The following is a 17,053-nucleotide window of genomic DNA, read 5'->3' on the forward strand; positions in this document are numbered from 1 at the left end:
GAAACTGACAGCATACCAACTGCTGACAGGAAACATGGACAAAAGCAGAGCGAAATAGTTTCGTTCTTTCATTTATAATGATCTTGGAGGTCTCAATGAGTTATAGAAGATGAAGGCCTTTCCTCCAGAAGTACAGGTCTTAAATCAACAGGTCCCCTCTGATTGCAGAGCCCCAGCCCTGCATCAGAGAGTTGGTGAAGTCCTGGAAGGTTTTAGAAACATGCTGTTTAGAATAAGTTGTGCCAACATATCTTCATTTCCCTGCCTGGTTGCTTTCCTTGCCTGGGTGTGTGTTTAACATGCTGCGTATGTACCCAGGCCTGCCTCTGGGTGTCTGCAGGATTTACATTAACCGGATTAAGCAGACATCGGCAAATAGCTATTAAAATTTTACTCTGAAACTCTCAAAGAGCATCTTATCTGGCAGAGGAGTGGGTGCTCCCTTTGATTCCTGGCTGACGGTCCCCTTGTTTGCACCCCATATAGATTTTGTTCCCTGTATGTGTTACAGGCAAGTCACTCCTTTTGTTCAGAGAAAGGGGGAAATGAATCTATTTAGGGTAGGAAAGCATTCATGGTTTTAGCTGTTCCTTTTAGAGATGTGTCTGAATCAAAGGCCTGCATCCCTGAGCTTTAAGGGGCTCTAAATCCAGAACCAAACCCAGATCTGAATGTTGCTGTTAACCCCAGAATGACAATCCTGAACCCAACCCCTTCTGAGCTTTGCGGGGGTTGGAAACCTGGATCTGAGCCTAGATCTGACTGTCGTGATTAGAATCTTTCTCTGAAACCAGAGTGGAACCCCAAACTCTGAACTTTGGAGCTGTGGTGGGGAGAGGCTGAAATCTGGTCCCAAAAACCCATATCTGAATTCCAGCGCCCGGGCCCAAGTCTAATTTCAGTTATTTATGTTGGACAATTTTGTGTTTCATACATTCCCAGCTCATCTTGTGCTGGTGTCTCTGCAGCGCGCCCTGTTGAGAAGCAAATTTTAGCCATCTGGCACAGCAGCCTGGAAAAAAAACTTACAACACAAACACACACACACATACCCTTGCAGATTTAGAGACAAAAACCTAGCTGAGCCCTATGGCTTTTGTTGAAGTCCAGGAGACATCCCTGTGGAGTGAGAGGAGGGACTGTGAGAACAGCCTGGCTGAGTGGAGGACAGTTTCAGCACAGTCAGGTTTGTGTGTGTAGAACTGTAGCAGGCAGAGGAAGGCGTGACCTGCATGGAGAATGCCAGACAACTCCAGACACACACACACACAAATCTGTATTGAACAAAGATAAGGCAGACAGAGGAGCGTTTGGGACAAGACAGCCTATACCAAAAACACCCTCAGTGCAAGCAGATCAGAAAACACAAACAGCAACAAAATGAGGTAAGTACCCATCTGGGAAACTGACAAGGGGATTCCCGTGCTATTTGGGCAGGGTTGGGGAGGGGATTTGCCTCTGGAAAATACTTTACTTTGACGATTGCTTTTTTTTTATTGCTTAGTCTGTGAGGCAAGCAACAAATAAAACATTGCCCGCATCTCGACTCCATGCCAGGGCTGGGATTGCGTGCCAGAGTCCCCAGGAATTCTAGCTTATGACTCGCCATGCAGGCTGGCTTTTTTGGGTTGCAAAGAAATCGCGTGATATCATTGCCGCTGAGTGCTGTATTTACACAGGGTTCGCTGGGATTCTGAAATGTGTGAGTTTCAGCAGAGGTGTTACATACTGTACGTGTTTCTGTTTCTCTGTTCACACCAAAGTCACTTTTCTCCCTTTCCTGAGGATAAGACTTTCCTGGCATGGCAGAGAAGTTTGATCTTATTTTTCCTCCTCTGTTACCGAGCAAGCAAAGCAAAGACATAACAGGCCAAATCTTGAGCTGGTGCAAAGTCGCATAGCTCCATCAAAGTCAAGGAGGCTTATACGGTTTACACCAGCTACAGATCTGCCCCCCCCCCCCAAATGTATTTCAACCAGAAGAGAAACAGATTTTTCCCTTCACACATTTTTGTGGTTTCAAAGAAGCCATCAAAAAGTTGTATGCTAAAACTCACTTGCGTTGAGAGAAAAATCGATCCAAATGTCTCAATTCTCGTTACCTTTCTCTGCTTCTCAGCAAAACCTGAGGAAAGTGCCTGTGATACACAAAACCACGGCCCTGCTTTTAAAAGGGCTCCATCAGGTTAAAAAGAATTCGTAGATACCATTTTAATTTCTTCACTGGCATAGCTAACTCCGACGCTGATCTTGCAAACATTTGTCCAGGCTTTGTGGATAAATAGTTCTGCTGCCTTAATGGCTTCCGAACGTCAAAACCTGAGTGTCTAGTTTTTAAAACTGAAAAAATATTTTTAATGGATTTGACTTTTGACACGGTCCCTTTACTGTTGCACTTTATCCACTTGGATAATGGAACTAAACTGCTTCGGTTCTGGTCAGCTTCAAGCTGAATGTCTCATGCCAAGCAGACCTCCTGTTTTCACGGGTTTTGTTAAAAAAAAATACTCAATTATATTAGATTTTTGTGCCGGAAAAACACACAAGACTGGACATCAGGATGGCTGGATTATCAGCATTAATTTCCTGGGACCTGAGACAGGCGAAGAATCCAAACTCTGTTGTGACTTCGGGCAAGTCACCTAGGCCCAGAACCGGACAGAAAGCCTGAGACATGGGTGCTCACTTCCAGTGATTTCAGTAGAAATTAGGAGCCTACCTGCCTTTGAGGATCTGGGCCTTAACCTCTCTGGGCCTCAGTTTCCCCATCTGTAAAATGGGGATAATACCTACTCCCAAGAGAAAGAAAGAAAGAAGACTCACAAACAGAAAAGAGGGAAATGGATAAAAATTTAACTTTAGCCTCTCCCTACATAACATACACAATACGTCTATTGTAGTGCAGTTATGGAGATATAGACACTTGGAGAGTCAGCACTGGTCTACACTGGGAACTTACATTGGCCTAGCTACGTCTCTCAAGGGCATGAGAAATCCACACCTCTGAGCGACGTAGTTATGTCGATCTAACTCCTGGTGTAGACAGCACTAGGTCAATGGCAGAATCCTTTCATTGACCTAGTTAGTGTCTGCCTTTGGATTACCTACGCTGATGAGACAACCCATCCCGGCAGTGTAGGTAGTGTCTACAAACCCTCAGTGATCCAAGTTTAGTGAGATGAGGGTAAGTAGCAATAATAAGACTTAGCTGTTATACCCCTGATTCTTTCATTAAGCCTATTTTAAAAGCTCCATTATTTTATTAAATTTTCGCATGTTTATTCTTCCATTAAATTAACATTTCCTGAACAACGCAGCATTAGTTAGCAGGATACTTTGCTGCCCCCTGTCTGTTCCTCAGAAAGTGTTAGATACCCTAGGTTTGTGAGGAGGCCGTGTGCAGAGATAGGAAATATTAAGCTGTAGATTGCACCTGTGTGCTATATCGTTCAAAGAGACTTGATTCCCTATTATATCCTTTGAGTCAGCACTGACATCCGCCCCCCAACATGGGGACAGAGGACACTGTGATGCTTGGGCGCCCATCGGCTGAGTGAGATGAGGTCCCGACCACTTGTGTTCATTAACGATCCTAAACATTTCTCATCAGAGTCAGATTATTTGCCCCAGTATCTCACCAAATTCCCATTTGGAGTCATTACAATCTGCTTAAGGAAATCCCCCCATGGGGGAGCCATTCCTGGTTTCATAGAGTTCAAGGCCAGAAGGTACCACCAGGTCATCTTGTCTCACCTCCTGCCCAGCATAGACTGTTAAATCCCACCCGGCTACCCCTATCTTAAGCTCAAAGGGCAAGTCAACCTTTCCAGTGCCATGGGCTGGATGCTACTTGAGCAGGGCAGCGTTGTGGGCCACATGCAGAAATATGTGCTCTACAAAATGGCGGCCTTCATGAGGCGTGACCTCGCGCATACAGTACATGGGAGGTCGTGCCACTCCGGGATGCCATTTTCGTAGAGCAGGTCTGCTGAGGGGGCAGACACGTTCAGGGACTGGATGGAATCATTCCCTGGGCCAGATCTGGCCCACAGGCTGCCAGTTGGACTATCGCAGGAGACTAAACTGCATGCCACCAGGAGGGAACAGGAGAGACCGAGGTGTCACTAAGGTCCCTGCCCTGGCAGGGAATTGTTAAGTGAGACATGCCCCGGTGATTTTGGCAAGTGAACCACATCCCATGCTGCAGAGGAAGGTGAAAAGAACCTCCTCACTTGCCATCCTGAAGCCGTAGTGTACTGGTCCCAGGCACTTTTCAAAGTAGAACCACCCTGGAACGTGGCACAAACCAAGTAGATTGTGTCCTCGGTGGATTTCAGCCTGTGGAAACATTAATTTGATCTTCATGTGTGTTTTGCAGGTACCTTTTGGCCTGGTCCCTTTGTGCCTTCCTATTTGGTAGTACAGCTGCCATTGAGTTAACAGACATGTTTGGGGAGATCCAGTCCCCTAACTTCCCAGATTCCTACCCCAGTGACTCGGAAGTGACTTGGAATATTTCTGTGCCAGATGGATTTAGAATCAAGCTCTACTTCATGCATTTTGACCTGGAATCGTCCTACCTCTGTGAATATGACTACGTGAAGGTGAGATGCCCAAACGGCTCTGTGCCGTTGCTGTAGTGTGTCAACCCAAGAGCCAGGAGGGCATGCAGCTTGGCCGTGTTGGAGAGCTTAGTGTAGCAGCAGCATGGGCGAGGAGCTTTTTTCATTCACAGGGCACAAGCGTTGCCTTGCCAAGTAGGAAACTAAGAGGGAGCTGAGTTGGCGCTTATCAGCCAATGGCAAAAGGGACAAAGGCAGATCAGGTGATGTTCTTTATTGGATTAACGAATATGTTGTGAAGAGGGACAGGCAGGATGTTCAGATACAGGGCTTAGACCCAGAGTGTGAACCTGAACCCAAATGCCAGCACACCGTGACGCTCCCTAAGGAGAACCTGTGGTGGCAAATGTGCCAGGATCATGGCAGGTGGCAAAGATAATAAAGGCATGATGCCAAGGCCAGGAGCATGCATAGAAGATGCCTTTAATTTGGAAAGGTTTTTTCATGTGGCATGCCTCACATCTTGAAAGCTAAATGATCCTTGCAGGCTCCGCCTTACCCTCTAGTGAAGAAGAGTCCTGTATCCGATTCAAACTGTATCCAGTTCAAGTCACTAGCTATGGGCTTGAGCCACTACATTTGAATCTGGTCCCAGACTCTCCCAAAGGTCGTCAGACCTAAAGGTTTGGTCTGGTCCATTACAGGAGCAGGGATTGGCTGTTAAAGTTTGGGTCCAGACTTCCAGGCTGTCTTTTACAGTCATCCACATGGTAGGTAGGAGTTTCTGGTTGACATCCCTCTGTGGGAGCTGTAACAACCCTGAGCAATCCAAGATTTCGGGCTGACACCTCCTCTGAAAGATAGCATCTCCAGCCACACCGCATTTCCTTACTACCGTCCTGGGGCAAAGAGATCAGTGCTGCCACGGAGCGCCACCTACTGGAGCAGCCAGTACAGACAAGCAAAACATTGGTAGGTAGCTCCCACTTTCTGTGCTGACCCTGGCCTATAGGACTGGACATACGTTACCATTACCGAAGGTTGTCAGCAGAGACGAGTCCAGTTCCAAACCCCGCCGATCATTGAGATGGGAGGAGCATGGATCTGGAGCTGAATTTCACGCCTTAGCCCCCATCTCTTGTTTCCAGCTCATTTAGATTGCTGCTTTGAGAAAACAAAACAAAAACATTTGTATTTTATTTTTCCTGCTTTAGTTGTTTTTTGAACTGTGCAGGCACTGTTTCCCTTACTAACAGCGCTCGCTGCTATTTGATTAGTCCTTTCTGCTTTTCCTGGCTTTCCTCCAAGAACAAAGGTCACAGACACATACATATATATATAACTTTACAAAAAAGCAGTGAGCTTGAAGATAGAATTCATTGGAACCTCCCCAGTTCCAAGCATTACCCTTCACTCCCTCCCCCAACCCTCATGTTCTCATCATAACAATCCCTTTTATTTGCACCTGGTGCCATTTGGCAGCAGAACTCCTCTTGCTCCTGGGTTTCCATAAGAGGCTGGTATTTTTTACAGGGCTTTAGATCTCAGCTGTATAAATTTGCTCCAGGCTGAAATTTATCCTGCAAAGCCTCAGCCAGGGAATTACATTCTTGCTGTGAAACGCTCAGAAACATCCATCTGGCTGTTTTGATGGTGACCTGAAAACTATCCGTATGTATTTAGATGAAATAATTACAAAGTTCTGAGCCAAAGTAAGGAGAGAGTCCAAGTGGCTTTGCGAATCTATGGAGATTTCCAGCCTCGGTTCATCTCCCCAGCTTTTGTTAATATCGGTGGATTTTATGAAGGGGGCATATGCTCTAAAGGCCCATCGAACTGAGCGGGAGACTCTCCATTGATTTTGATGGATTTTGGACCAGTCAATAAGGCACTCTACAACATCACCACTGCACAAACACCTGGGCTAATCCATTGTGACCATCATTGTAACACAGAAGAAAATCCTGGCTTGGGACAGGAAGAGGAAAGGTCAAGTGGTACGTCAGCCATGTGCCTCTGTTTCCCAGAGGTCAACACAACTGAGGCCGAGAGTCATATTAGCCGACATGGGTCCTGATTGACAGCTGCTGAATTCAGGGCAAAGGATGAATCACCTCTGAGCCAATCAGAGAACATGTCCAAATCTCAGCTTCCTTACTGGCTCGTCAGAGGTGAATAATAACTTTTCCGGAGCTCTAAATCCATTCCGCATTTTAAAACAATAGTTATAAAAACAATAAAGGAAGAACTTGCTCCCTCGCAAGGAATTGGCAAATTAGACTTGGGGATTGTGATGAGTCTAGTCAAGGGCACAAAGAATTCCTCCTACAAAGAGAGATTGAATAGATTGGGCTTGTCCACCTTAGAAAGGAGCCGTATCAGAGGGGCCAGGAGAAAAGTACAAGAAATTACACACACGCACAACAACATGACAGGAATGTTAAGGGAGCAATCTCGAGCCCTCAGAAGCTAGGAGATACCAGAATTAAAGTCTCCTGTGCAATCTTCATTCAGCCCCCTCCCCCTCCCCCTTGTACATATGCATTATGAAACCATCTTTAATTGTATGAGCACGTACTATTCTTTCCAGAGGATCCCTGCCTTAATCAGTGCCCGGATGGATGGTGCTCACTCTCTCTTTTCTTTTATCCTCATTGTTCAGTGGGTGGCCCCAGCCCTTACTTACTGCCCCCATCCAACTCTGCTCTGAAGACAGAATAATTCATTTCCTTGTGGGTTTTTCCATGGTGCTTATATCAAAGTGCTTCACAGACATTAATGGGTTTATTCTCCCAGCCTGCCTATGAGATAGGGCAGTGCTATTATCCTCATTTTACAAATGGGGAGCTGTGGTGCACAGGGACATTAAGGTCACAGGTCTTCACTAATTTGGGGTGGCCGATTTGAGTCCCCTAGGACCTGAGTTTTCAGAGTACTTAGCATTATACCACACTTTATATGGTCACAGCATTGACTTCAGTTGTAGCTGTGAGTGCCCAGCATTTCTATAAATCAGGCCCCAGCCTCTCAAGTCAGGCACCAAGAAAATGAGGAACCCACAGCTATGGCCACCTGTGAAAAGGCTGGTTTAAGTGACTTGCCCAGTATCACACAGGGACTCTATGGCAGAGGCAGGGACAGACTCCAATTCTCCAGCACAGCGTTCAGCATGAATCTGTCCCTTCTCTTCCAACCGGCCCCAGCCTCGTTCGCTGCACGCCTTCCAGCTTCTGCAATGGCCGACAACAGCCTCTTGCCCTACAAAATCCTGATTCACCCCAGGTCTGTCCTGTCCCAAACTCTCCCGCCCCAGGTCTGCCTCTTTCCCCCCCTGCATTCGAGTCAGACAGCTTCCTCCACCACACTGGGACTAATCACAGAGTGAGGCCTAGTTTCAGAGTAGCAGCCATGTTAGTCTGCATCCACAAAAAGAACAGGAGTACTTTGTGGCACCTTACAGACTAAATCAATTTGTTAGTCTCTAAGGTGCCACAAGTACTCCTGTTCTTTTTTTTAGAGTAAGGCCTAGGTACTACTTAGTGGGAATGCGATTATTGGATTGTGGTCCTCCTGGGAAAATCTGGCTCAGTTCCAGGCGAACCGGTGCCGATCAGGGGTGGTTTTGTGCAGTTCCACCTGAGACTTAGGCCTTGTCTACACTACAGAGGGGGGGGTCCATCTAAGTTACACAACTTCAGCTATGCGAATAATGTAGCTGAAGTCAATATACTTAGATCTACTTACCGCGGGGTCCACACTAGGCAACACTGACGGGAGACGCTCTCCCGTCAACTCCCCTTCCGCCTCTCGTTCAGGTGAAGTGAGTAAAGGAGTCGACGGGAGAGTGACCTGCTAAATCGACCTCCGATGCATCAATCACCGCACATTGATCCCTCAGTAAGTGTAGACAAGCCCTAAGCGAAATGCCTCAACTTCGGTGGAATTTCTCACCTCACTCAGACCCAGAAAATCAAAGTGGAGCTCCCAGGGATGTGACTCCGAAATAACAATAGGTTGGCATGATCTCCTGCGAACCAGACCAAGCAGCTTCACTCAGCTCAGGATAATAGACCTGGAGGCAGGGCAGCTTGAGATTCACTGGAACGAGAGTCAATGATATTCATTGTTTATGTCACCTCGAGGCTCTTTACGGGCAAATTGGGAAGAAACAGCCTCATCCCCAAGGAGCTTACTGTGCTGGGCTGAGGTTTTCAAATCTAACTCGGGGATCTAGACCCACAACTTCCATTCCTTTCGAGGGAGGGATTCTGCCAAAAGCCCCTACCTGGATTTGAAAATTTCAGCCTAAGGCCCCGTGTTCCTGCAGTTTTATGCCCTCAGCAGGGATCTCTGTCATAGGAGTCAGCCCAGCGGATTTAATAGCAGGATCAGGGCTGAGGTTAGACATTCCTGACATTGATTTTAATCTGGTAATTTCTTTATTATAATTAAAAGTCAACCCTTTGAATGAGTCGATTGCATCGCACTCTGCACATCATGAGCCTATGTAACCCACATCCTCCTTCCCCGGTCTTTGCATCAGCACTGATTCAGGAAATCACTTAAGCTAGGACTTAAGGCCCATTGATATCAGTGAGATTTTAGCATGTGCTTAAATGCTTTCTGGAATTAGGGGCTCAGTTTGCAACCCCCACATGTTGCATCTTGTATAAATGTAGACAGGACAAGGAGAGTCTCGGAGGGCTTGTCTAGCTATTCTGGAATTGCTCCCCATGTGAACACTCTATTCCAGAATAAAAGTCACTCTGGATTGGGAATAACTTGTGCACTCACCAAACTTATTCTGCGAGAGCTATTCTGATCAATTTCCCCGTGTAGACAAGCCCATACTGTGTGTTCATGCAGCACCCAACACAATGGAGCTCTGAACTTCTGAGTGGTGCTGTCACACTGACCGACAGAGGGGAGGGCGTGACTGTAAGGTAAAGTCAGGAGACTTTTCATTGTTGAGATCAGCAGTGTCTTGAGTGGCTGCAGATTTTGCTTTCACAACTAGTTGCAGAGGCAGGAGAGGCTGATTAGCCAGGAAAGGCCAAGCCAAAGAAGGGAGCTTTTAGGAGCAGCTGGAGGAGAAAACAGAGGTGGTTAGTCACATTGGATCAGGGAAGCTGCTCAATAGGGGGCATCGTGAAAGAAGCCAGTATTTACATTGTGAAGAGAGTGGTCACTTTGGATGGGCTATTACCAGCAGGAGAGTGAGTTTGTGTGGGGGGGGTCGGAGGGTGAGAAAACCTGGATTTGTGCTGGAAATGGCCCAACTTGATGATCACTTTAGATAAGCTATTACCAGCAGGAGAGTGAGTTTGTGTGTGTATGGGGGTGGGGGGGGGGGTGAGAAAACCTGGATTTGTGCTGGAAATGGCCCACCTTGACTATCATGCACATTGTAGGGAGAGTGGTCACTTTGGATAAGCTATTACCAGCAGGAGAGTGAGTTTGTGTGGGTGGTTTTTGGAGGGGGGTGAGGGAGTGAGAGAACCTGGATTTGTGCTGGAAATGGCCCACCTTGATTATCATACACATTGTGAAGAGAGTGGTCACTTTGGATGGGCTATTACCAGCAGAAGAGTGAGTTTGTGTGGGGGGGGCGGAGGGTGAGAAAACCTGGATTTGTGCTGGAAATGGCCCAACTTGATGATCACTTTAGATAAAGCTATTACCAGCAGGACAGTGGGGTGGGAAGAGGTATTGTTTCATGGTCTCTGTGTGTATATAATGTCTTCTGCAGTTTCCACGGTATGCATCCGATGAAGTGAGCTGTAGCTCATGAAAGCTCATGCTCAAATAAATTGGTTAGTCTCTAAGGTGCCACAAGTCCTCCTGTTCTTTTTGCGAAGACAGACTAACACGGCTGTTACTCTGAAACCTGTCATTGTGTTGTGATACTGACGTGATCCCCCTGAGGACTGCAGCTGCATTCAGGGTGTGGGCTGCAAAGGGTCAGCCTCATGCTCTTTGAGGCGCTGCGCTACAGACTCTGGGTTTGCCATCCCTAGCCCATAAGAAGAGGAAGGAACTGGTGGAGACCCTGCTCTTGAGAGATATCTGCAGTGAAGTATATTGCAAGATCACAGGCCAGGCTGGACTGTGGAAAGGCCAAATGGTGCCCCAGTTGCATGGTTTTAGAAGTGTGTATAACACTGCAGAGTGGATACATCTTGTGCTACGCTCAAGCCACACGATGCCATCTTGAGAGCATCAGTGAGTGCCCCTGTCCTGTACACATTTCCATGGAACTGCAACTTGCTGCCATAAAAGGGTCCCCGCAGATTTGTCTTTATCAGTGGTTGTTTCCCCGGCCCTGAGCTGTGCATGGCGTTTGGAGAGTCCCATGTACGGATTCCTCCGCTCAGTGCTTGGACCACTGCAAAGGAACGTCTGGATATACTGGATATTGATGTAATCGACAACATTCCACAGTATTCTTGTCAGCAAGTTAAGGAAGTATGGGCTGGATGAATGCACTATAGGGTGGGTAGAAAGCTGGCTAGATTGTCGGGCTCAACGGGTAGTGATCAATGGCTCCATGTCTAGTTGGCAGCCAGTGTCAAGTGGAGTGCCCCAGGGGTCGGTCCTGGGGCCGGTTTTGTTCAATATCTTCATAAATGATCTGGAGGATGGTGTGGATTGCACTCTCAGCAAATTTGCGGACGATAATAAACTGGGAGGAGTGGTAGATACGCTGGAGGGGAGGGATAGGATACAGAAGGACCTAGACAAATTGGAGGATTGGGCCAAAAGAAATCTGATGAGGTTCAATAAGGATAAGTGCAGGGTCCTGCACTTAGGACGGAAGAATCCAATGCACCGCTACAGACTAGGGACCGAATGGCTCGGCAGCAGTTCTGCGGAAAAGGACCTAGGGGTGACAGTGGACGAGAAGCTGGATATGAGTCAGCAGTGTGCCCTTGTTGCCAAGAAGGCCAATGGCATTTTGGGATGTATAAGTAGGGGCATAGCGAGCAGATCGAGGGACGTGATCGTCCCCCTCTATTCGACATTGGTGAGGCCTCATCTGGAGTACTGTGTCCAGTTTTGGGCCCCACACTACAAGAAGGATGTGGATAAATTGGAGAGAGTCCAGCGAAGGGCAACAAAAATGATTAGGGGTCTAGAACACATGACTTATGAGGAGAGGCTGAGGGAGCTGGGATTGTTTAGCCTGCAGAAGAGAAGAATGAGGGGGGATTTGATAGCTGCTTTCAACTACCTGAAAGGGGGTTCCAAAGAGGATGGCTCTAGACTGTTCTCAATGGTAGCAGATGACAGAACGAGGAGTAATGGCCTCAAGTTGCAGTGGGGGAGGTTTAGATTGGATATTAGGAAAAACTTTTTCACTAAGAGGATGGTGAAACACTGGAATGCGTTGCCTAGGGAGGTGGTGGAATCTCCTTCCTTGGAAGTTTTTAAGGTCAGGCTTGACAAAGCCCTGGCTGGGATGATTTAACTGGGAATTGGTCCTGCTTCGAGCAGGGGGTTGGACTAGATGACCTTCAGGGGTCCCTTCCAACCCTGATATTCTATGATTCTATGATTCTATGAAACATTCCTAGAGAAGCTTTATCGCAATGTGTGGTCAGATTCATGACATTCAAAAAGGCCATATTCCTGGCCAATCCAGATAGTGGAAATTCCCACAGCCTGGGAATATCCTCCAGTGACATACAGTCACTGTCCTGTGTCACTCACCCCTACTCACGTAGGTCACCAGCTTAAGTGTACAGTCAAGAGGATGGCCAGGACACCACTGCATCGGATTAATCCCTCCCTGCCAGAATGACCCCTTGAGACCCTTAGCAGCCAAGGTAAGACAGAGTTGCTCTGTCTTTATTACTGGCTCCAGGTTTGGAAATCTTTGCCCTCATCCCATTCTCCATTCCTGCCAGCCTGGGCTTGCAACGAGCGCAGATCAGCCAGTCCAGAGAACCTGGGTCTGTATATAGGGGGAGACCCAGAGTACTTTTGAACATTTCCTAAACTGGGCTAAATGAACTGCTGGTGACATGGAATTGTGTCCTTCCACATTAATGGTGGATTTGTCCCTAACTGCCTAATTTGTATGTGCACGTTTGCAAGCTAAAGTGCCTATAAGTACCGGCTTTGCACAATCACACGCATATTTTCAAGGACAATTTAGAAAACGTGGCCCATAAGATGTACATGCACCTAGAATCTTCATTCAACCCACCTGCTGGGCTAGTGGAACAGCTGTGATCCCTGGCCAGCTCACCAGGAAACTCCAGATTTAACAGCATGAGTGTCAAGAAAGAGACCTTGGAGTCATCAGGGAGAGTTCTCTGAAAACCTCTACTCAATGTGCAGCGGCCGGTAAAAAAACAAACAGAATGTTTTAGGAACCAACAGGAAAGGGACAGATAATAAGACAGAAAATATCATAATGCCTCTGTATAAATCCATGGTATGCCCACACCTTGAATACTGAATGCAGTTCTGGTCACCCCCTCTCAGAAAAGATATATTAGAATTGCACAACATACAGAGAAGGGCAACAACAATGTTTGGGGGTGTGGAACAGCTTCCATATGAGAGAGATTAATAAGACTGGGACTGGTCAGCTTGGAAAAGAGATGACTAAGGGGTCATATGACAGAGGTCTATAAAATAATGACTGGTGTGGAGAAAAGTGAACAGGGAAGTGTTATTTACCCCTTCACATAACACAGGAACTAGGGGTCACCCAATGAAATTAACAGGCAGCAGGTTTAAAATAAACATAAGGAAGTATTTCTTCACACAACCCACAGTTAATCTGTGGAACTCATTGCCAGGGGATGCTGTGAAGACCAAAAGCATAAGCGGGTTCAAAAAAGAATAGATGAGTTCATGGAAGATAGGTCCATCAATGGCCCTTAGCCAAGATGGCCAGGCACACAGCCCCATGCTCTGGGTGTCCCTAAACCTCCAACTGCCAGAGGCTGGGAGTGGACGACAGGGGATGGATCACTTGATAGTTGCCCTGTTCTGTTCATTCCCTCTGAAACACCTGGCACCAGCCACTGTCAGAAGACAGGATACTGGGCTAGATGGACTATTGGTCTGATCCAATATGGCCGTTCTTATGTCAGTGATTGGGATGTGGGTGGTCATGCCCAGTGGCTAGAGCAGGAGTCAGAAGTCAGAGCCCAGGCTCAGAGCTGGAGTGAGAGGCCAGATGCGAGAGCCCAGGGTCAGTGCCAAAGTCAGAAGCCAGGAATTGGAACTGAGGGTCAGCGTGGAGTCAGGCAAAGCAGGAGCAGGAGATATCACAACTGTGAGCAAGCGCATTAAGCAGCAGCTAAACGCTTCCTAACTCTTAGGGTAGGTAAGTCCTGAAACAGGTGACCCAGGAAGGCTGTAGAATCCCCATCATTGGAGGTTTTCAGGAATGGGCTGGACAAAAACCTGTCAGGGATGGTCTAGGTATGCTTGGTCCTGCCTCAGTGCCCAGGACCAAACCAGATGACCTCTCGAGCTCCCTTCCAGCCCGACATTTCTAGGTTTCTATGGACAGAGACACAAACATCGAGCCAGAATCTGGAACCCTTCTGGGCGATGGCATTTTCCCACAGGACGAGTCCCACCTACTCAACGTGAGTAAGAGCTGCAGAGCCAGGCTCGTAGAAAAGACCAGCGTCCTCGCTGAAGGTATCTGCGATGCTTTATCTGCGATGGACTCCATCCCCTCCAGCACATGGCGCGGTGACAGGCCTCTGGCAGTAAAATAAACAGAAAGGTCACACTCCCTGGCTCATATTTGCTGCTGCTGCTGAGGACTGTATACTTTTTCATAGATCATTTACATCCAGAGAGCTGGCTGGTAATTAAATCTCGGCTGTTTGTTTGGAGTCTCCCTGTCCGGGGTCATTATGTCAACATTTTCACTAGAGAAGATATGTCCCTTCGGGAAACATCAATTGCAGTGGAGAAATTCACTGCAAGAATACGCTGAACTTAATCCTGGTTTAAAAAACAGTAACATTCTCTCTATTGCATGTTAAATCCTCTTAAAAGTTGGACAACAAATGCCATTGGCCCCTTTACTATCTTTTCCAATTCAGTCAATCTCGCGTCCTTAGTTCAAAGCCATTTGCACCCAGATCAATCAGGAGGGTAATGATTTATAAGTCTACTCTGGCCTTTCTTCTTGGACAATTGCTGCGGGGTCCAAAAGAAAATGAGGTCTCCTTGGGCACACACTGAATCAGGAGATGCAGCCCCTGCTCCCTCAGATTTCATATTCAAGGCCAGATCGTCTGCTGGTTTCAATCACCGTAGCTCCTTTGACTTAGCCAGAGCTACAACGGTTTTGTTGAGCACAGAGCCTGCCCTTCGTACGGCACCAGCGGAAGGATAACCAGGGCAATGACACCTTGCAGATCTGTTTTGAAATCCCCAAGTTAATGGAATTTTGTAAGCGCCAAATGGAATTTGGTCTTTCCGCTCAGCACTGGAAATATCTGCAGCAGGAAAACAGCACAAAGCAGGCAGTCAAGAAATGCAGCCATCACTGCTTCCTTTGCCCTCCCAAGAATGCACTAATTGGACAGAGGAGAGCAAAACATACCACTTGTAATGTATCTAAACGGCTCATTAGGCAGAGCAATCCTAGGGCAGGGCTGAAGGCCCTCTGGGAACATGACAGCAGGAGGGGAGATCCCGACAGATTGGAAAGGGACACTCAGTAGTGTCTGCAGAGCTTCTCTGCTTTTACCATGTACGGCCTTCTGGAATGAAATAAGCCACACGTTCCGTGGGGTCCTCACAACATTACCAAAGATGATTCTTGTTATTAGAGATGAGGCCAAGTGGGGACATGAGACCCAAGCCCCCTCGGTCTCAGCAGAAAGTCAGATCTGAAGGACAGGTTCTCCACTGCATCAGGACCAGAACAGCGGATCTACACCTCTCAAAGCTTTGAAGATAGTTGGGGCTCAGAACCAATGGTGGAGACCTACCTTCAGTCACAGTTTAAATCTGGCAGTTGGGAGGGGAGGTGTTGAATTGACATTTCAGCTGCTGTTCTCATCTCCTTGTGGGAGGGAGTTCCCCAGTCTACGTCCAACTCCTGGGAAGGTTCCTGTCTCTGACGCTTGTGACCCTCCCACTGCTGGTGGACGGATTCGTTGATCCAGTCCAATGGAGCTGTGGTGGGAGATCACAGTTGCAGAGGGCGTGGTGTCTCTCAGGTAGCTACGGTCAATCCCACAGAGGGCTCTGAGTACTGGGGCAGAGGCCTGGTGAGGCAGAGCAGAGAGCAAAGTGCCCAGCTGATGCCTTCGCAGTGACTTGTGTCCACAAGCAGATGGGCTGCTGCATTTTGTACCAGCCGGAGCTTTTTCCAGGAGCTAGCATTCTCCATATGCTGCCTCTGCCGTGTAGGCACCATACAGGGAGCATACAGATGGCTTTCTGCTTTGTGCGGCTGGCCCTGTCTGCAGCTGGCGTTTGCACTGGATCCGTCGGACCCCGACGCCAGCAGAGAACTGCTCACCGTAATGTGATACGATATGTGCCCTGGTGCTGTGAGCAGGGGGGTCTGTGCCTGGAGTCTGGGTTAAATCGAGCCAGGGTTGTAGATCGGCTCCGCCTTTACATATTTGTCCTTCATTTAATCCGAATTCTAAAACTGTTGTGGTCCAAATGCTGCCCCCTTTCTCTGGGGGCTCTGGCCCAACTGAACCCGTGCCACTGCATGGCAGAAAGGGTGGGCTGTACGTGAGGGCCTACATCCCCAGTGAGCCAAGAGACAGGCTGCCACAGGGGCTCCCTGCACCCCAGGATTTGGAGGGGAGGAGCTAGACATGGGCTCCAAGAAGTGAGGCTGGGGCCCAGGGAGCACCACAGTGAAATCCTCCAGCCCAGGAAGGGGGATCGCACGAGTCCCCAGGGCTGCTGCTGCCTTGAGGCAACAGAAATGGCCAGGCAGAGCTGTCAGGGGAACGGATGCCAGGCCAAGCTCGCCACCCAGCCGCCACTGTGAGCCTGGCACCTCCCCCAGGTGCTGGGTTGCAGGCCTGGCACGAGGGGAGGAGGAAAGATTTTGCAGCTCTGCATGCTAGCGAGAGCTTTAGGAACACCTTGAAAGCTCCTGCCTGTCATGCTCACAGTTTCCACACGCACCCTCCTCACTCGTACAAACACAGCCCTGTCCAACTCACAACCCCCCACGTGCCCATTCCCCTGATGTCTGCAAATACACACACACACAATTGCCGCACACACTCATTCCCCTCCCTCGCACACACACACTCCTCACACACTCACTCGCCTCTCTCTCACACCTGTCACACTCCCAGACCCCTTCATTTTGTTGGTGCAGGCCCCTGTGACCCCATCCGTATCCCAACAGAAACAGGAGCTCAGTCACTTGGCCGCCCATCCTCACATTCCCAGGACAGTCCAGATCGTCCAAACCCACCAGCATGCAGAGCCCTCTCCTCTGTGGGACATGGGGAGCCAGCCGTTCCAAA

The 17,053-nt window shown here is 48.2% G+C and overlaps 1 protein-coding gene across 2 annotated transcripts in view; it reads left to right on the plus strand.

The window, feature by feature from the left end:
• Positions 1 to 4,382: 4,382 nt before the first annotated feature.
• The window catches only part of MASP1 (MBL associated serine protease 1), a 66,300-nt gene continuing 53,629 nt past the window's right edge, over positions 4,383 to 17,053 (plus strand). Inside the window, exon 1 of one of the 2 annotated variants that reach the window (XM_077826290.1) lies at positions 4,383 to 4,604. In XM_077826290.1, coding sequence (XP_077682416.1) covers positions 4,446 to 4,604 — 159 coding nt within the window. In that variant the 5' untranslated portion in view covers positions 4,383 to 4,445. The remainder of the gene's footprint in view (positions 4,605 to 17,053) is intronic. The other variant, XM_077826291.1, reaches the window with a different exon arrangement.

This window comes from Eretmochelys imbricata, chromosome 9, assembly GCF_965152235.1.
Source record: "Eretmochelys imbricata isolate rEreImb1 chromosome 9, rEreImb1.hap1, whole genome shotgun sequence".
In the NCBI taxonomy this organism is placed as follows: domain Eukaryota; kingdom Metazoa; phylum Chordata; order Testudines; family Cheloniidae; genus Eretmochelys; species Eretmochelys imbricata.